Source organism: Ornithorhynchus anatinus, chromosome 13 (assembly GCF_004115215.2).
Source record: "Ornithorhynchus anatinus isolate Pmale09 chromosome 13, mOrnAna1.pri.v4, whole genome shotgun sequence".
NCBI classification, from domain to species: domain Eukaryota; kingdom Metazoa; phylum Chordata; class Mammalia; order Monotremata; family Ornithorhynchidae; genus Ornithorhynchus; species Ornithorhynchus anatinus.
Window position 1 is genome coordinate 23,297,843 of NC_041740.1, and position 20,322 is coordinate 23,318,164.

Genomic DNA, 20,322 nt, shown 5'->3' on the forward strand with positions numbered 1-20,322 from the left:
CTTCCTCCCGAGACGGCCGCCCCGCGCCGGGACGCATCTCACCGTCCCGCGATGTCCGGTCCCGACGGCCGGTCGCGACCCCTCCCGCGGCCCTCGCGCCCCCCTCTCCGGTCCCGGCCTCCGGACCGTAGCGTTCCGCTTCACGCGTCTCTCCCCGTCCCCCGGCGTTCTCCTCCCGGCAGCCCGTCTGCTCGGACCGGCGCCGAGTGGGGGAGGGGGCTCGTCTTTCCCGGCCGCGGTTCCGAAGGAGCTTGGTAGGGAAGGGGCTGGGGCGGCGGGGAGGCCTCCGAACCCCGAGAGTCCTCCGCTTCCCCGCTCACCGGAATCGAGCGGGCCGACCGCCGGAGAGGGAGGAACGAGATGCGCCGATCCCCTTCCCCGTCCTCCCCGACGACGGGAGGTGAGAGGAAGTGACCGCCGACAGGACGGGAGAGCGGAGGAGGGCCGGGGCCCCTTCCTCGGGGCTTGGGGTGACTTTCTGCTCCCTAACGATCTCGATGCCGCGGCCCCCCGCCCCCCCCCCCCCCCCCGAAGAGAGACTCCGACTCGGGGCGGTTTCGGTCGACTTGAATTTTAATATCCCGGGCATCTCCCGGCGCCGGGCCCGCGCGGGGGCGGCCGCGGCCCCGGCGGCGCTAAGCCGGGGGTTCGGCCTTCGCCACGTTGACGCTCCGGAAGGCCACCAGGTTCCGGAACTGGCCGCAGCTGACCCTGGCCGTGAGCCTGAGGACCCCCGGGTGGGTCGGCGTGAGCCGGATCTGCTTCCGCAGGAGCCCCCGTGGCTGGACGGACCCCAGCCTGAAACAGAGAGGGCCGCCGGTGAGGCCGCGGCTCCTCGCCGCCCCGCTTCCCGGCCCGGCCCTCCTCGCCTCCCCGCCCGGCCCCCGGCGGGAAGGGCCCGACGGCGAGGCGGTCGAAAGGGGCCGCGGGACGGGCCCGGGACCCCGTCCTCGGGGCGGAGCCGGTGGCCGGAAGGAGGGGGACCCGACGGGCGGGACGGCGGAGCCGGCGGCCTGGGACCCGATTCCCCGCCGGCCCCCCCGGGGCGGTCGGGGGCGGCCGGCCGAGAGCGCCGGAGGCTCCGCTTCGTCCGACCCTCCCCGCTGCTTCGCGATCGCTACGGCGTCCGCCGAACGTCGCGGTGACGCCGAGGTCGTCGGGTCAGGCGCGGTCCCCGGGCCGGGCTCACGGTCTCGGGGGCAGAGCGTCTCTCCTCCGGGAAGCCGAAGCCCGGAGAGGTCGAACGGCTCGCCCGGGGTCGCGCGGCAGGCGGGTGGCCGCGTCGCTACACCCGGCGCCCCCCGCGCGGGTGGGACTCGACCGCCGCCGCTCGGGGATTCCGGGCCGGCCGGGTGGGGGATCGGACCCGAGGCCCGGGCCCGACCGCCGGCCGTCGACCACCGCGATACCCGTTCCGAGCGCCGGGGCGGATGCAAGCGAATCGGGACGGGCCCCGGCTTCGCTGAGGAGACCCTCCCCGCGCCTGTCGAAACCGCCCAGCGGCGAGGACTCCCCCGGGGGCCGTCACCGGGGGCAGGTGGGGAACCGGGGGGGGGGGGTGGTCCGTGGGCCGGGGAGCGTCCCGGACCGGCTACGGTTTGGAGCGCGCCGGCGTCCCGGACCCCCGTAGCCCCACCGGCCGAGGCCGGCGGCTCCATTGCCCGCCTGCTGGGTCGGGGCCGGGCGGACGGCCGGCGGGACCTCGGCCGCCCGGAGGGGCGCCCCGCGATCGGGGGGCCGCGGGAGCCTCTCCGGACGCCGGCGACCCCGGCCCCGCGCCTCGCCCGGCGGCCCGGTTCCCGGCGGCCGCCCCCCCCCCCCCCCGACCGGGCGCGGACGAGCCGCCCGGCCCCGGCTCCCTCCCGTCCTCGCTCCGCGCCGGGGACCGGGGCCTCCCGATGGGCGGCTCGAGGGTCCGAGACGGCTCCGGCCGGGTCCGCGGGGGGCCCGGCTCTCTCGGGCTCCTCCCCCGCCTTTACCTGTAGATCCTCTCTCTGTGCACGAGGCCTCTGCCGGCGATTGCCACCTCACAGTTATCCAGGGAGCTCGCCAGGTCGTTGTGGATGCCGATGACCGCCGTGATGGGTTGGAACTGTACCGCCGTGCGCGGGATCTGCGGGGAGGGACGAGCCCCGGCCCGTGACGGGCGGGGAGGCGGCCGAGGGGTGGCCCGGAGATCGGGCCGGGGAGAAGGGGAGGGAGGAGAGGCCGGAGGCGGCAGGTCCTCGGGCCCGGCGGGGGGGTTCGAGACCGACCTCCAGCGTGGCCCGGGCCTTATAGGCGGTGACGTCTTCCCGGGCGAAGCAGCAGGTCCCGGCGGAGCGATCCACCCCCACCGCCGTCAGTCTCAGCGAGGAGCTGTTCTCCAGGGCTCTCCCGGATTCGCGGAACTCCACGCCGGTGGTGAAGGTCCGGTCTGCAACGCGGGGTGCCCCGGAGGAGGGGGCGGGGTGGCTACGCGCCCGCCCGCCTGCCTGCCGAGTCCCGACCGCCGCCCCCCCGGCCTCCGCCCGAGCCCCCGGGAGGCCTGAGCGAGGCACCGCGGCTCGAGGGAGAAGCGGCGCGGCCCCGCGGGAAGGAACCGGAGTCGGGGGGCCCGGGTTCTAATCCGGCTGACGTCCGCCGGGCGACGTCAGGGGGTTCCCGACCTCCCCGTCTCCGGGAGACGGGGGTCGAGGACCACGTGGAACGGGCCGTCTCCACCCCGGCGCTTAGCGCGGCGGCCGGGACGTAGCGGGTGCTTAATAAACACCGTTCGAAACCAAGGCCCAAGAAGTAGTCAGTCAGTCGAAGGCGATCACTGAGCCCCGACCGGCGTGCGGCGTTTCAACCGAGCCGGGCCCGGACGGTACGGTTCGTGGACGCGGTCCGAGGGCCAGAGCACGGGCCCGGGAGTCGGAAGGGCCCGGGTTCTGATCTCGCCCCCGCCGCTTGTCCGCCGGGCGGCCTCGGCTAGGTCCCTTCCCTTTCCTCCGCCTCAGTTCCCTCATCTGCAAACCGGGGATTCGGACCGAGCCCCGCGCGGGACGGGGACCGGGTCCAACCCCGTCGCCTCGCATCTGCCCCGGCGCGTCGGAAGCGCCTACCGGTCGCCACGGGCGTTAGGGTCCAGCTGGGGAGACGGACGCTAAAATTAATCGCGGGGAAGGGCGACGAGCGAGGCGTAACACCCCCTCTCTCATCCGACCGACGTGGTCCGTCCGTCACCTCCGCGACGTGGCGAAGACCCGCCCTCTCCCCTCCGCCCGAACCGCTAGGCGCCGTGATACGATCGCCGGTCCCCTCCCGCCGGGATTGCCGCGTCGGCCTCCGCGCCGACCTCTCGACCTCCTGTCTCTCCCCACCCCGGTCCGCACTAGACCCTTGCCGCCCGGATCGTCTTCCCACGGGAACGTTGGGGACGCGTCGCCGCCCCCCACCTCGGAGATCTCCCGCGGTAGCCCGTCCGCCTCACCCCCCCCATCGACGTCCAAGCCCTCCTCCCTCACCTCGCTTCTCTCCGGGGACCCGGCCCGCCCATTTAGCTCCTCTTCCTCTGCGCTGACTTTCTCACGATCCCATCTTTCTCGCCGGCCCCCGGCCCGCCTCTGGGCCGCAACGCCCTCCCTCCTCGGATCCCTCGAGGCCTTACTGACGGCCCGTCTCCGTCGCGAGGCCTTCCCACGCCGAACCCCGCTTTTCCTCCCCTCCCGCTCCCTTCGGCGTCGCCCCGGCTTAGGAGGTGCGACTCGGCTGGGGCCCGCCTTGGATAAATGCGACCGAATGACTGGAGAGTGGGCGGAGGGCGCGGCTCTGGTGGGTGTTTAGGGGAGCGAGGGAGGGGAGAGCCGTACCTCGGTTCCCCTCGAGGGTCAGGTGCCTCTCCTCTCTCCAGAGCCGGGCCCCGAGGCGCCCGGTGGAGTAGAGCACCTGGGCCCCGAGCGTCAGCCGCACGGCCCTCTCCTCGTCGCTCCTGTTGGACACGGTCACCTTCAGCTGGGCCCCCCCGTCCAGAGGGAAGGAGCTTGGCGCGTGCAGGGAGACGAAGAGGTCGGCGCGGGGCTCGCTCCGGTCCCGCTCTTTCCAGACTCCGTCTAGGACCTCCGCTTCCCGAGGGGAGCCTGGAGCGTGAGAGACCGCCGTCCGGATCGGCCCTCCCCGCCGCTCCCGGGGCTCGGGAGCGGCGCGGCCTGGTGGCTAGAGCCCCGGCTAGGGAGGCCGCGGCTCCCGAGCCCGGCTCGGCCGCCTGCCGGCCGGGAGGCTCCGGGGCGCGTGGCTTCGCTGCTCCGGGCCTCGGCTCCCTGGGCGGGAGGACGGGGACGAAGACCGTGGGCCCCGCCCGGGACGATGACAGCGATGATGTCGGTATCCGTTCAGCGCCTACTACGTGCAGAGCGCCGTTCCAAGCGCCGGGGGAGAGACGGGGGCCTCGGGTCGTTCCCGCGGGAGGCCCGCCCGCGGTCTCCGTCCCCATTTCCCCGACGAAGGAGCCGAGGCCCGGAGAAGCGGAGCGACTCGCCCGAGGTCACCCGGCCGACGGGTGGCGGAGCCGGGATTCGAACCCACGACCCCCGACTCCCCAGCCCGGGCTCTTCCCGCCGAGCCCCGCTGCTCCTCGGTCCCTCCGATGGGGAGTGAGACCGGGAGCCCCGCGCGGGGCGGGGACGGTCCCCGACCCGATCGACCACCTCCCCCAGCGCTCAGAGCGGGGTCCGGCGCGTAGCGGGCGCGGCGCGGCGGGCTTCGGAGTCGGAGGGCACGGGTTCGAATACCCGGCTCTGCCACTCGCCGGCTGCGTGACCGCGGGCGAGTCACTCCTCCGGGCCTCAGTCACCTCGTCTGTGAAACGGGGATCGACCGCGAGCCTCACGCGGGACGACCCGATCCCCCTGCACCTCCCCCAGCTTCTGCGCGTAGTAGCAAGCGCCTAACAAATACCAACGTTGTCGTTACTGTCGTTATCGAACACCGCCAGAAAAACAAACCGAGCCCCTCCCGCCGCCCTCCGGGCCACCGTCCCGTTGGCCGCTGCCCGGCGGCTCCGGCCGGAGCCCGACTCCGCGTCTGCCGGTGGGCGGGCCCGGAGGGGCCGAGCCGGCTCCCGACGGGTCCCACGTCGCGATGATGATCGCGTCGAGCGCTCGCCGCGTGCCAGGCGCCGGACCGGGCGGCGGCGTGGACGCGGGTCAGCGGGGTTGGACCCGGGCCCTGCCCCACCCGGGGCTCGCCGTCTCGATCCCCGTTTCACGGCCGCCCCAGGCCCCGGGGAAGCGACGCCACCCGCCCGGCGTCGCGCCGCGGACGAGGGGCGGGGGTGGGATTAGAAGCCGGGACCTCCCGACTCCCGGGCCCCGGCCGTCCCAGGATGGGGTCGGCCCCGAGGACCCGCGGAGGAGCCCGCACGCCGCGGGCGTTCCTTCCTTCCCGTCTCCGGGGTCCCGAGCCCAACTCCTCGCCTTAACCGGGCGTCCCGGCCCCCGAGCCCGCTGTCCCCGGGATTCATCCCCTTGGCCTCGGCCTCCTCCCCGCCGCCCGCCCGCGCCCGGCCCGCCGTCGCCGCCGAGCACCTTCGGGGTACTTGTACGTCCGCGTGACGTCCTCGCAGCGATCCCCGTCCACGCCCTTGGTGCTGATGTAATTGCCCAGGTACTCGGCGCCGGCGCTCGCCCGGCTCGGTGGCCCGGCCCCGGAACGCACCCAGACGGCGCAGGCGGAGTTGAGCGAGGCGAAGAGGCGGGAGACCCCGGGGGCTACGGCGACGGCCCCCTCCTTGACGGCCCGGACGGGGGTCAGGTCGCAGCAGGCCAGAGCTGGGAGAGAGACCCCGGTGGGACGGTCGCGCCCCCGTCGCCCGGCATCTCCCGCCTCCGTCGGCCCGTTGGTTCGTCCGCTGCCGCCTCGGTCGGGCGCTCGCGGGGCTACGAGCTCGCTTCCCCGGGGACTCCCCCCCCCCCCTTCCTTCTCCCAGAGGAAACGTCGACCCAGGTCGCCACCGAACGGCAATGATTTCGGCTGCCCCCCCGGCCCGCCCCTTCCCCATCCGTCCTTCACGCCGCTGCCTCGGTGGCTCTCTAAAGCGTCGGTCGGCACGCGTCCCCTTCCTCGGAAATCTCCCGAGGTCGTCCGGCCGTCTCCCCGTCGGCCGCGCTCCTCCCCGTTGGCTCTCAGCCGGCCCCCCTCACCCGCCTCCCGCTAAAACCCGCCGTTTCTCGAACGCAGGGTGCAGCACGCGACGCTCTGCCGCCCTTTTCCGTCATCGATCTCGACGTTGCGTCGGTCGATGACAAATCGGGGGATCTAAGTGCCTGCTACACGCCGGGGACCGTTCCGAGGGGCGGATGTAAGATGCTAAGGTAGGGAAGCGGCGCGGCTCCGGGGAAGGGAGTCGGAGGTCACGGGTTCTGATCCCGGCCCCGCCGCTTGTCTTCTTCGCTCCCCCGGGCCTCAGCGGCCTCACCGGGAGAACGGGGATTAAGGCCGTGAGCCCCAACTGGGGTCGACCTCACTGCCTCGCATCCCCCTCCCGCCGCGGCGCTCAGCGCTCAACGGAGGCCGTCGCGATTATTACGATGGGGTCGGGCGCCGTCCCCGTCCCCCACGGGGCCCTCGGTCTAGGGGAAGAGAAGGACCGGCGCCGGATCCGCATTTTTCGGATGAGAGAATCGAGGGGCCGGGAAGCCACGGTCTCGGGGAGGGCGGGGGGACCGAGCCGGGATTAGAACGCGAGCCCCCCGACCCGCGGGCCTACGCCCTCTCCGTTGGGCTATTCCGCTTCCTGCGTCTCGCCCGTACCGCGCTCGCCCGGGCGCCCGGTACAGTGCTGTGCGCAGAGTGAGCGCTCGGCGGATGCCGCGGCCCGACCGGGCGGCGGCTTCCCACCGGCCCCGTCGCTCAGCCCCGCTCCCAGCCCCGGTTCTCCGCCGTCTCCGTCCCCGCGGTCGCCCCCCGGCCCGCCTCCGCCCCAGTTTTACCATCTTGCCACGACCGCTCTCCTCCTCCTTCGGTCGCGAGTGGGTCCAGCACCTGCCAGCCTCCGTACCCCGAGGACAGATCCGGGCGAGCCATCCAGCACTCCGTCCAGACCCTGGACGCCCTGCGGGGCCGGAAACCGGCGTGAGACGGTGCCGGCCGAGAGGAGGTGGGCGACGGCGAGGGGGGGGGGAAGGACCGGGGTCCGGGAGCCGCCCCGCTCCCCGAGAGCCCTCGGGGTCTCTCTTTCTTTCTTCGTTTTTCGGATATTTGAGGGCTCCCGACACCGTACCGACCCCCCCCCGGATGATAAAGTCCTTATCCCACCCGGGGCTCGCGGCCCTGATTCCCCCTTTGGCCGACGGGGTGACCGCGGCCCAGAGAAGTGAAGCGACTTGCCCGGGGTCTCACGGCAGATCGGCGGCAGACGCTGGCCCGCGTAGGCCGCGCTGCTTCTCCGCCCCCCGCCCGGCCCTCCCCCCAACACCCCATCCCAGCCCGCTCCGGGCCCCCCCCCCCCCCCGGCTCACCAGATGCGACTCTCGGGAGCCCCTGCGGCCTCCAGCCCCTCGTCGTCGTAGAACTCCTCCACGGTCCAGCCGCCGTCCGTGTCCCGGGCGCAGCCGAAGGCCGTGACCACCCGCGCGGGGATGCCCACGGCCCTCAGCGCTGTAGAGGCGGGGAGGGGAGGGTCGTTTCGGGGCCGGGAGCCGGCGGCGGGGGAGCCGGGCGGAGGAGACGAGCCGGGGGCGCCGTACCTGAGCAGGTGCAGGCCGCGAGCACCCAGTCTGGGCTGCGGTGAGCGGGGCCCGGGGGACGGGCCACCCACTCCCGCAGGGTGGGGACGCTGCCCGGCTCCCGGACCGCCGACGCCTCTTCCCTCCGGGCCTCCGTCCCGGACCCGGCCGGGATCCCCCGCTCTCGGATGAGGTTCAGCTGGGTGGAGGAGAGAGTGGGGGAGACGCTGCCGGACGGTCGCGCGTTCATCCGGGGGGCCCCCGGGACGTCCGGAGGTCACCGGCCCAGGGGCGTGGACGACACGGAAGGGAGACCCCCCTCGGAGAAAGTACTACTGAACGATGACGGTGTTCAAGCGCCCGCTACGCGCCGAGCGCGGTCCCGAGCGCCGGGGTGGATGCGGGGCGATGAGGTGGTCCCACGTGGGGCTCGCGGGCTTCGCCCCCACTTTCCAGATGAGGGAACCGAGGGCCCCGAGCGGTGAAGCGACCGGCCCGAAGCGGCACGGCTGACGGGCGGCGGAGCGGGGATTCGAACCCACCACCTCCGAGTCGCGGGTGTTTAGAGAGCGGCCGGGGAGTCCCGGGCTAGAGGATGCGGGAAAGGGACCGGTTGCGCTGGATGAGCGCTCAGCACGGCGGCCCGCACGCAGTGGGCGCTCGGTAAATGCGACCCGAGTGAATCAGTGAGGAGAGGAAGGGCGGGGCGGGCCGATCGGGGGCTTTTAAGGCGACGGCGGGGCGGTTCGGTTCGAGGCGGAGGTGGGTGGGCGGCCCCCGGAGGTCCTCGGGGACGGGGGAGGTACGGACCGAGCCCTTTTGGTGGTGAAATGATCTAGGCGGCAGAATGAAGTGATGATGATGATAAGGTTGGTATCCGTTAGGCGCTTACGACGGGCAGAGCGCCGTCCTAAGCGCCGGGGGAGACACGGGGTCGTGGGGTCGTCCCGCGGGAGGCTCACGGTCTTCATCCCCGTTTCCCAGACGAGGGAACCGAGGCACCGAGGAGCCGAGTGACTGGCCCAAGGTCACGCCCAGCCGACGGGCGGCGGAGCCGGCGTTCGAGCCCGTGACCTCTGACCCCTAAGCCGCCGAGCCCCGCGTTCATCTAATCCCCATCTTCCGGCGGAGGAAACCGAGGCCCAGAGAGGCCGCGACTCTCCCCCGGTCACCCAGAAGGCAGGGGTGGGATTAGAATCCAGGACCTCCGGCTCCCGGGCCCTCACCCCTTTCTCGCTGGCCCACGACGCTCCTCGGCACATGGCGGCGGACGAACGAGGACGGGTGCGGCCCGGGAAACCGGAACCGGGATGAGTTCCAGGCCGGGAACCGGCCAGAGGGGAGGCAGGGAACGTGTGTCCGTTTACGGCTGTATCGTACTCGCCCAAGCGCTTAGGACAGTGCTCTGCACACGGTTAGCGCTCAAGAAATACGATTGAATGAATGGATGTTGAGCCGAGACTGGGGCTAAGCTGGGCTGGGGCTGGGCTGTACCGCCCAAGCGCTTAGAACAGTGCTCCGCACAAAGTAAGCGCTCGATAAATCCGATGGAATGAATGAATGGCAAGGGCACGGGTTTGGGAGTCACGGGATCTGAGTTCTAATCCCGGGGGGGGGGGCCGGAGAGGAGAGAGGCGCGGGCTGGGAGGGCTCCCCGATGCGTCCGTTTCATCTGTCGTACCCTCCCAACCGCTTAGAGCAGTGCTCCGCACACCGTAAGCGCTCGATGAATCCGACGGAATGAATGAATGGCAAGGGCACGGGTTTGGGAGTCGCAGGGTGTGAGTTCGAATCCCGGGGGAGGCCGGAGAGGAGAGAGGAGCGGGATGGGAGGGCTCCCCGACGGGTCCGTTTCGTCCGTAGCATTGTACTCTCCCAAGCGCTGACTGCCACCTACCCTACGTAACCTCTCCTTTTCCGTGCCGGCTCCCTCTGCCGTAACCCGGGGATTAGACACCGGGGACTCCCTGCGATCCGACCGCGTCGCGGGTAGCCCAGTGCTCGGCCCGGCCCGCGGTCGTCGCGCCAGCTCCCGGCAGTAGGAAGAGCCCGCCCCGGCCCGCCCGACCCCGGGTTCGTCCGCCCCGTCCCCCGGCCCGGGCCGGCGGGCGGAGCCACTCACCACGGCGCCCAACAGGCGGCTCACGTGGACCGGGTCTCCCCGGCTCCGGCCCTCCTCGTCGACGTCCAGCAGGAGCAGACAGAAGTCCACCAGGTCGCTCTCCATCCAGAACGGCAGCCTTGAGGACGGGCGGGAGGCCCTCCGCCCCCGGCCCCGTGCCCCGGATCCCCGCCGAACCCCCCCGCGGGCTCCCGTAGCCGCCCGGGCCGAGAGCGAGGGGGCCGCCGGCCGGAATATCCGTCGCCGCGCTGAGATCCCGGATCTGCCCCGCGGGGGGCCCCCCCCGGCCCCGGCCTCCCCCCCGGGCCCCGACCCCGCTACCTGGCCGAAATCCCAAGGCCGGGGCCAGCCGCCGCCCTGCGTGCCCAGGAAGATGAGGCCGTGCGGGTTGAGCAGGTACTCCTCGCGCTGGGCCTCGCCCTCCAGAAACACCGCGTCCCCTGACGGAGCGGATGGGGGGGGAGGGGGGCGAGAGCGGGTCAGGGACCCCGGCGACCCCTTCCCCGGCCCGCCCCGTTTCCGAGGGAGCGGCGTCGGCGGGCCGGGGCCGCGGCGTCTGTCGACCCGGTGCTGGAATGAGCGGGCCGGGCCCGGGCCTTTCCGAGGAGGGGGCGGGGCAACGGCCAGACGGGGGGCGGACGACCCAGGGTCCCCCCCCCCCGTCCCCGTCCCCTCCTGCTCTCTTCCACCCCTCTGCCCTTCTCCCCCACCTTCCCCTCCCAATTCTACCCCCCCGGGCCCCTCTCCCGCCTCCCCTCCCCTCCTCCGTCCCGCTCCCCGCGTCCTTCCCCGCGCTCTCTCCCCACTCCGCTCGGCCATCCGTCCTCCCCTCCCCTGCCTCCCCACCGTCCCCGCGGCCGGAGAGTCCGGCCCGGGTCGTCCGGCCCCGGGGACTCCCGACTTGCCTCTGGCCCAGGGGTTAAAGAGCAGCGCGAATCGGCCCAGGAGACGGCGAGTCTTTCCCGAGCCCTGGAGCAGGAGCGAATAGCGGCCCACGCCGGCGTCGGCCGGGGAGGTCACCGACAGCACCCAGCGCCGGGGATCGCGCTCCTTCACGGCCGCGCTCCACCGCGTCCCGTCTGCGTGGCCGGACACCGGGAACACCGCCTCCGCGCCGCCGGCCTGGGCCCCTAGGACCGCGCCCGGAGGTCAGCCTGGACTCGGGGCCCGAGGCCGACCACGGGCGGGCGAGATCGGGTCGGCCGACGCGGTGCGGGTGGGGGATCCCCGGCCCTCCCCGAGCGGCCCCGCCGCGGCCGGAGGGCGTCGGGGCCGGGGGAGAGAGCTGGGAGCCCGCCCCGGCCCGCCCCCCGGACGCCGCTCCGGCTCCCCGCGGGAAGGGGACCCCCCCCCCCCCCGCGCCGGCCACCCCTTACCCGTCCGGGCCACGAGGGTGAAGGTCGGGATCCTGGGGGAGCACGGGGGTTGGGTGGCCGACAGGGTCAGGGTGACTTGGAAGGGCCGGCCTCTCCGGACCACGAGCCCGCGGGCGCCGATCCCGTCGGTGCGGTGCTCCGGGTTGTTGGTCGAGGCGTGGAGGTCACAGCGCACCACGGGCAGGGCTGTGGGAGGGCGGGAGAGGGGCTGTCAGCCTTCCGCTCGCTGGGCCCGGCACAGCTCCGGGCGGGGTCTTGGGAGCCCGCCGTCTCCCGAGGCCGAGCGGCGGGAGCCGGGCCGGGCGGGGAGGTGGCGACTCTGAGCCCGGCGACGGGTCTCAGCCCTCGCCGGGCTCGAGGGGGCGCGGGGCGGCCCAGCGACCCGCCGCGCGCGCCCGAGGCCGTAAGCAGAGCGCGGTAGATCCTCGGGAACGGTTGGCAATCAGAAATCAGAAGAAAGGGCGGATCTTTGGCGGCGACGGGAGGGTGGAACTGACAGGATTCGGCGACAGAGCGAATGGGTGGGTCGAACGAGAGAGGTGAGATGAGGATTATGACCGCGGGCTTGGCGGTCAGTCGGTCGTATTTATCGCGCGCTTACTACGCGCGGAGCGCCGTGCCGGGTGCTTGGGAGAGGACAGGTCGAACAATAAACAGGCGCGCTCCCTGCCCACAACGAGCTTAAAGTCTAGAGGGGGAGACGGACGTTCCTTCCCGGCAGCCGGTCGATGGATCACGTTTACCGAGCGCTGGCCGCGTGCAGAGCACCGTACCAAGAGGTCGGGAGCGTACTGACGGTGACGCGCTCCCTGCCCGCAACCATCTGAGGGTCTAGCGGGGGAGACCGACGTTCTTCCCAAACGTTCCCTCCCTCTCCCCTCTTCCCGCCGCCCGCCACGTCCCGAAGGATGCGAGGCGGGGGAGGACGATGATGCCTACGGCGACAGAAGAGCGGGGAGGTGCTGGCGGGACGCCCGAGGAGCGAGGTCCTGCAGGCGGGAGGAAATGCGAGACGGCAGGGAAGAGGCAGAGAGGTCGGGGCTGGAGAGGGAGATTTGGGAATCATCTGCGTAGCCGTAGCAGTCGGAACGATGGGAGCACGTGAGTTCCGCCGGGGAAAATCGAAGGGGACCGAAACCGGGCCTTGAGGGACCCCTTCAGTCAGAGGGCGAGAGGTAGAGAGGAAGAATATTCTATTTAGTTCCGTTTATTCTACTGGTTCTATTTATTCTCTTCTATTTATTTTATTCTCTTTACTTAGGCCTATTTATATCGTTGCTACTGATGCCCGTTGACTCGCTCTGATGTCCGTCACCCCGCTTCCAGACCGTGAGCTCGTCGTGGGCGGGGATCGTCTCTCTCTGTTGCCCGGTTGAACTTTCCGCGCGCTGAGTACGGTGCTCTGCGCACAGTAGGCGCTCAGTAAATACGATCGAATGAACGAGAAGGGACGGCGAAGGAGTAATCGGAGAGACGGGAGAAGCAAAAGAGGGCCGTGGCAGCGAGTCCCGGGTTGGGTAGAGTTTCCGGGAGAAGCGGGTGGCGGTCCGAAGTATCGGAGGCGACGGAGAGGTCTGGGCGGGTTAGGACGGAGGAAAGGCCGTCAGATTTGGCTAGAAGAAGGTCTCTGGTTATCTTAGAAAAGGCTGTTTCTGTGGAGGGAAGGGAGCCAGATCGGAGCGGATCCGGAGGACAGGAAAGTGGAATCAGCGGGGGTAAACGACTCCCTCGAGGGCTCAGGAGAGAATCGGCAGGAGGAAGCCGGGGAGATGAGCGGAGGGAGCCGCGGGGGTCAAGGAAGGGTTCGAAAGCAGCGGGGAAGGAGCCGTCGGAAAGCCAGCGGTCGAAGGTGGCAGGCAAGGAGGGGAGGAGGGAGCGGGCGAGCTTTGAAAAAGGTACGAAGGGATGGGGTCAGAAGCGCAGGTGGAAGGGGTGGACTTCCAGAGGCGGCGAAAGATTCCATCCTGAGTTACCGCGGGGACCGGAGGGAGAGCCGGAGAGGGTGGGGGGCGTTCAGAGGAGGTCGGAGAAGGGAGTCCACCGTCTGGAACGGCTGGCGGGAGCGGAGGGCAGGGGGGTCGGTCGGGAAGGAGAACACTCGTTGTCGGGCAGCAGAAAGGGCCCAGCTGAAACCGGTGAGGATGGATCTAAGGCGGGCGAGGTCTCCCGAAGCGCTCCCCGCCTCAGGCGCGGGAGCGGAGGGAGTTTACTGCGGAAGCGCTCCAGGGCCGCGGGGTCGGTGGTACGAGACCCGCAGAGGACGGGAGAGCGAGGGAGTTCAGGTCGGCGGACAGGGTGACGTTGAGGGTCATCAAACAGAAAGTCCTTACCGTTGATTTCAAAGCCATCGGCTCGCCCCGTCCTACCTCACCTCTCTAAATCTCCTACTTCAGCCTGGCCCACACGCTCTGCTCCCCTGGCACCCGCTTCCTCTCCCATCTATCTCGACAGTGAACCCTTTCCCACGTCCTCCCCCTCCGTGTACGCCCGACCGTCACCCTCTCTCCACTTTCACCACGCGGTTCAGATCGCATCTTCTCTAGGAAGCCTTCCCTGATTAAACTATCTTTTCCCCCGCTCCCTGGCCCTTCCGTACCCTCGGATCTGTGACCTTCGGGCATTTGCTAATTGCCCCCCCCATAGTACTCAGGGACGTATCTTTCAATTACTTATTATAAATGACTTATTTGTTCATATTCGGGTCCGTCTCTCCCCCTAGACCGTAAGCTCGCTAGGGGCAGGGACCGCGTCCAGGAGGAGGGGGTGTCGGACAGAGTCGGAGGCAGCTGAGGGCTTGAGGAAAACGAGGACGGAGTAGAGGCTTCGGGATTTGGCTAGGAGGAGATCACTGGTGACCTTCGTGAGGGCGGTTTCTGTGGAGCGAAGGGTCTTTTAGGATAGGGGAGACACGGGCGTGTTGGAAAACGGCGGGGGGAAAGAGCCGCTGGAGAGCCAACGGTTGAAGACGGCAGTCAGGGAGGGAAGAAGGGAGGCGGCGAGTCCTTTGACAGAGTGTGGAGGGAGAGGGACGGAGCCTCAGGTGGAGGAGGTGGATTTTGAGGGATATCCTCTTGAGCTATTGTTGGAAAAGATGGGAGAGATGAAGAAGGGTCAGGAAGAGGGAGGGTTAGGAGAGGAGCGGGGCAGATTTGAGGGAGCTCACGCCTGACGGTTTCAATTTTCTCAATACAGTATGTGGCCGGATCAAACTCCGATATACTGTACTCTCCCAGGTGCTTAGCGCGGTGTTCCGCCCACAGCAAGCACTCAGTAAATGTGATCGGTCAGTGGCGAGAAATGGGAGAGGTCGGGGGGACGGGGAGTTTGAGGAGCCTGAACTAACCGGCGAGGGCATGGGAGGCAATAAGGACGAAGAGATCATGTTGCCGGAAACAGGAGGAAGCAGAATCAGAGCGGGCAAGAGGTGGGCGAGATCTTCCGACGTCTGGATTTCCTCCCGCGGCGGTCTGCGGCTTGTGCGGAGGAGCGAAGGAAGAGGACCCCGGAGGTGACCCGGGGCCGCGGGTTAGTCGTACGAGGTCGCCGAAGGGAGCGGGGAGCGAGCGAGTTCAGTTCGGAAGAGCATCGATTCGGCCGGCAAGCGAAGGTCGTGTGGGTAGGGAGGCTAAATGGGGCACGGTGACTCGAGAGAGTTGTACGGAATCAAAAGGCAGTTGGGGAACGGGGGGGGCGTGGGGGGGAGAGGAGGCGGGCGGCGGGCGGACAGAGGGATCCCGGAGTTGGCGACCGTCACCATCCACGCCATCATCACCGTCGCCGTTCACACCGCCGTCACGCCCCGACATCCCCGGCACCGTCATCTTTCGGGCCATCACCGTCCGCGCCATTTTCACCGGCGGCATCGGACTCATCCGGACTGATAACGGCCTCATCCCCGGCGGCGCCGTCTTTGAAAATGCAGCGGTCTCCCCCAGAGGTGAGCAGGACAGACCCGCGCGACCTAAACGGGGCTTGCGGGGAGCGGGAGAAGGCCGGACGGCATCCCCGCTCTCTTCCTGGCGGCCCGAGACCACCCCACTGCCCCCGGGGATTGGATCCGGTCGGGACTAAGCCATCTCTATTTGTCAGTCGAAAGCATCCCCTTTTAGTAGTCGTTGGGTCGTATTTATTGAGCACTGACTGTGTGCAGAGCACTGTACCGAGTGCTTGGGCAGTAAAATTCAGCAAGAAATAGAGGCAAGCCCCGCCCGCATCGGGCTCGCAGTCTAGAAGGGGGGAGACAGCCATGGAAACAAGTGAACGGGCGTCGGTAGCGTCCCTGTAAATAAGGATAATGATAGGTGTGTACACATCATTAATAAAATGAATAGGATAATAAATACGTACATACGTACACAAGTGCTGTGGGGCGGGGACGGGGGTAGAGGAGAAGGGGGGCTTAGTCTGGGAAGACCTCCTGGAGGAGGCGAGCTTTCAGTAGGGCTCCGAAGGGGGGGAAGAGAGCTAGTTCCGCGGACGTGAGGAGGGAAGGCGTTCCGGGCCGGAGGTCGCCGGCGGGACAGGTGAGAACGAGGCCCGGTGAGGAGGCGAGCGGCAGGGGAGCGGAGCGGGCAGGCGGGGGTGTAGGAGGGGAGGAGGGAGGGGAGGTAAGAAGGGGCAAGGTGATGGAGGGTTTTAGACTCTCCCTCTGAGTCCAACGAAGAGGGGGGAGACCGGTAGAGAGTCGGTTCTCGGCAAGTCCCGGCGCCGTCTCCTGCGGGGGGGGGGGTCGGCCCGGCCCCGGCGAGAGACCCTCATTGTGAGGACGCCTCGCTCAGCTCCCAGCGACTGGGTTCTTCACCGACTTCTTAAAGGGAGTCCAAGCCAACCAAGCCTGAGCTCCGGTCTATGGGGCAGCCGGGTCTGGAGCCCCTCTCCCGCCCCGGCGAAGGGGGACGACCGCTCTGCCCCTCTCCCAAGATGGCCGGCACTCTCCCGCAAGGTTGCCGTCTATCTCTCCTACGGTCTCGGACCCCGAGCCCTTCTCTCTCCGCCTAATTCTCCCCCCCGCTCCAGGACGGTCCCTGCCCCAGCAGCCCCGGGCCCCTCCTCCCCACCCCCGGCCGCCGCCCCCCACGGCCCCCAGCGTGGGCTCCGGGTCAGCGGTAGGGAGGCGCTCGTTCAGTTCTAGACTTCGGGTCCACCTTGCTCACTTCCTCTTGTCAGCTGCGTGACTGTGGGCAAGTCACTTCACTTCTCTGTGCCTCAGTTACCTCATCTGTAAAATGGGGATTAACCGTGAGCCTCACGTGGGACGACCTGATTACCCTGCACCCACCCCAGCGCTTAGAACAGCGCTCTGCACATAGTAAGCGCTTAACAGATGCCAACGTTATTATTCTTTCCAGCCCAACCGGCTCCAGGCCTCGCTCCGGTGGACCGCAGCTCCTGCGCCCTCCCCTCGGGCTGCTTCCCTCCTGACCTTGAGTGATCGGCCTAGATAGGACCGCTGCTTCCCGGACCCCTCGTCCAGGCCCGGTTCCCCGCCCCCCAACCCCCTCTCGCTTTCCCGGGGCAGGGACGGCCCCCGGGGAGATGGTTCAGGGGAATCCTTGTTCCCTCTGGCGGAGTTTCTAGTTCTCAACCTCCTAAGGAAATCTCGGGGCTCACCCGAGTCAGAGAGCCACGCCGGGGGCTGCCCAGCTTGGGGAGATTCCTAGGGGTCCTAGGCTGCGGTTTCCCTCCTCTGAGCTCCGCTGGGGGAGCGAACCTCCCAGTACGGCCCCGTCCTTTCCCCGGTCCCTCCCGTCTCCCCTCCGTCGGCCTGGTGAGCGAGGACCTGGGCCCGGTTTTTGGGAGCGGGATGTTCGGGCTGAGGGCCGTGGGCCCTGCCTCGGGGGAGCGGCCGACCCCCGGCAGGGAGGCCTCCAGCGGGGGGCGTCCCCAACACCCGCACCGCGTCCGCGGGCCCCAGACCGGCCGAGCGGGCCGACGGCGGAGACTGCCCCGCCTCGGCGGTTCTACGATCCCGACCGAAGCCACCCGCCGTGGCCGTCCACGAGCGGGGAAGCTCTCCGGGGAAGGGAAGAGGCTCAGGGTCCAGTGGGAGGCCGGGGGCTCGCACCCCCGGGGTTCCGCTTGGACTCACCTTGCCCCATCGCCGTGGCGGCCCCCGGGGGGGACAGGCCCTTCCTCGGTCCCGGCTCCCGGGTGGCTTAGCCGAGCTGAGAGCACCAGAGCGTTCTGCCCGTTTCGGTTCTTAAACCGGCCTCGCCTCCTTGCGGGGGCTCATGGGGAGGTTGCCCCCGCCAAGCCCAACTGCCCCACCCTTTCCTATCTTGCAGCGACAGATGCTGCCGTCGCTCCTGCTGCTTATCTCTCGCCTCGACGGGGTCGGGGGGGCTGGGTAGGGAGTAGCCAGGCGGGGCACAGGTCCCCGGTCAGCAGCAGGAAGCCCACAAGGTCCCGGGCTCCCCCGAGGGTGCCCGGGGACGGTCTGCGGAGAAGAAGTAGGGAGGACCCCCGAGTCCGGCCCAGATCCCCTTTTCCGCCCCTAAGCTGACGATTCCCAAATCGGTCCGGACCCGACGTGTCTCCTCCCCGGTCCAGCGTCTCCTCCTGCCTTGAGGACATCTCCACCCGGATGGCCCGCCTCGAACTTAACCCGTCCAAAACGCAGCTCCCCACGCTGTCCCCGCCCCGCCGACTTTCCCACCGCTGTAGACGACGCCACCGTCAGTCCTGTCTCACGAGGCTTCGATGTTGGCAATCGCCTTTTTTTTTTTTTTAACGGTATCCGTCCAGTGCGTATCACGTTCCGGGAACTGCGCCCAGCAACGGGGTAGATACCAGATAACCAGGTTGGACACAGTCCCTGTCCCACGTGGGGCTCACGGTCTTAATCTCCCTTTTACGGGGGAGGGAACCGAGGCGCAGAGAAGTTAAGTGACTCGCTCAGTGCCGCAGAGCAGACTAGTGTGAAGTCAGAATTAGAACCCAGGTCCTTTGGACTCACAGGCCTGATCTCTATCCACTGTGCTGCTTCTCATACTTGACTCATCTCTCTTTCAATCTGTATATTCGCTCACCATCCCGTTGCTGTTGGTTCTTATGGCATTGGTGAAACGCTCACTACGTGCCCGGCACCGCACCGGGTGCCGGGGGGCACGAGCTCATCGGGTTGGACGCGGTCCGTGGCCCACGTGGGACTCACAGTCTTAATCCCCGTTTTCCCGACATGAGGCACAGAAAAGCTAAGCGACCTGTCCAAGGCCGCGCGGAGCGGACAAGCGGCGGAGCGGAGATTCGAACCCAGATCCTCCCGACTCCCAGGCCTGTGCTCTATCCCCCGGGCCACGTCGGTTCTACTCCGCGACGTAGCAATTCATAGTGACTGTGGCATCCGTTTAGCGCTTGCTGTGGGTCAGGCTTAATTCTAAGCAGGGGAGCAGAGACGAGCTTATCGGATTGGTCACCGCCTAGAGGGGAGGGACGACGGACGTTTTATCCCCGTTTGGCGGATGAGGGGAACGAAGCGCGGAGAAGGTAAGCCATTTGCCCGAGATCACCCAGCGGGCCAGTGGCGGAGGCAGGATTCGGCCCCGGGTCTCCGGACTCCCACTAGGCCACCCCGATCCTCTAGAATCCATCCCTCCTTCTCCGGCCGAACCGCGATCGTGCCATTCCAAGCACTGCTTCGGCCTCCTCGGTGGCCTCCCTGCCTCCGGTCCCCTCTCCAGTCCCTACCTCACTCTACTGCCCGAAGGATTTTTCTAAAAAAATCACCCCGCACACCTCGCCCTACACCTCGGAAAGCTCCCCCGGTTGCCCATCCGTCTCCCGGCCGAGCAGCAGCTCCTCGCCAACGGTTTTAACGCATTCAATCCGCCTTCCCCCTCCCACCTCGCCTTGCCGCGACGCAGTTCACCCCTCTCACACCAGCTCACCGTGCCTCACCGCGAGCCGGCCGGGGGCCGGGCGGCGGCGGGAATACCGGGAAAAGGGAGGGAGCCAGACCGGATCGGGGTTCAGGCAGATGTCAGCGGGGCGGCCGGAGACCCGTTGGGCCCGGCTCGTTTGAAGCCGGGGGCGTGGAGGGGAGAACGGGGCTCGGTTATTTCCGTTTCTCCGCCACCCCGGGGCTCTCTCTGCCCCATTTCCGTCCCCACGCACGCTGGATTCGCAGTAGCAGCCGAGTTGGGTGGGAAGCTGGGCCTCGGGGGGCGGGGGCTAGGGTTTAGAGGGTCGGGAACGGAGTCTGGGGGGAAGAGGAAGGAGTTTGGGGTTGAGGGTGCGGTTCGGGATTTGGGGCCGGGAGCCGGGGCCCGGAGATCGGGGCTGAAACGGGGTCCCGAGGGGAGGCTCCGTGGGTGGCGTCTGGGCTCCGAGGTGGGGGCCGTGGCCGAGGCCCGGGTGCCGAGTTAAGAGCAGGAGCTGCGGCCCGGAGTCCCGGGTCGGGGCCGGACCGGGTCCCCCGGGCTGAGCTCGGAGCCGAGCCGGGGTCCGGGTCCTCGCCCGAGGCTGAACCGGGTTCCGGATGCCGAGGCCGGGGCCGAACCGGGGTCTGGGTACCGAGGTAGGGGCTGAGCCGACGAGGTCCGGGTCCCCACTTCGGAGCGGGAGCTGGGGTCCGGCGATGGGGTCGGGGCTGTGGATGGGGACCGGACGCCGTGGGTAGGACCGGGCTGGGGTCCGGATGCGGAGGGGCGGTGGCCGGGGGCTGGACGCTGAGAGAGGGGCCGGCCCGATTTTTGGATGTCGTCATTAGGTTTGGGCTGGAGTCTGAGCTCCGGGGTTGAGGTTGGGGCGGGGGGGTCTGGGTTCCGAGATCGGGGCCGGGCCGGGACCTGGGTCCCGGGGTCTGGGTGCCGAATTTAGTGCCGGGCCTCTGGGGGGTCTGGCGGGGAGGTTGGGGTCGGGCTGGGGACGGGGCGCTGAGGCCGGGACTGGGGCTCGGGGCCGAAGCTGGGTCGGGGGCTGGGCCCCGAGGTTAGGTTGGGGCTGTGACCGAGGGGCGGGTCCTGACTTTGGAGACGGGGCTGGGGTCCGGCGGTGCGGCCGGTGGTGTGGCCGGGCACTGAAGGTGGGGCCGGGCTGGGGTGCTGGGCGGTGAGGTCGGGGCTGAGGCCGGGGCGTGAGGACTCTCTCCCGACCCAGGAGCTCGCTCCGACCGCCGGGGCGGAGACGCGCAAATGGAACT

At 69.4% G+C, this 20,322-nt stretch overlaps 1 protein-coding gene across 1 annotated transcript; it reads right to left on the reverse strand.

Moving 5' to 3' along the window:
- Positions 1-555: 555 nt before the first annotated feature.
- Positions 556-17,359, reverse strand: EPB42 (erythrocyte membrane protein band 4.2). Its single transcript, XM_039913847.1, has 14 exons — positions 17,272-17,359; positions 11,184-11,369; positions 10,713-10,937; positions 10,129-10,247; positions 9,808-9,906; positions 8,912-9,076; positions 7,707-7,884; positions 7,479-7,617; positions 6,951-7,072; positions 5,547-5,789; positions 3,834-4,100; positions 2,256-2,416; positions 1,980-2,113; positions 556-798 (listed from the first exon to the last, which is right to left on the reverse strand). The coding sequence occupies exons 1-14, from the start codon at positions 17,279-17,281 to the stop codon at positions 636-638; spliced, it is 2,211 nt and encodes a 736-aa protein (XP_039769781.1). The 5' UTR covers positions 17,282-17,359; the 3' UTR covers positions 556-635.
- Between the last annotated feature and the right edge of the window lie 2,963 nt (positions 17,360-20,322).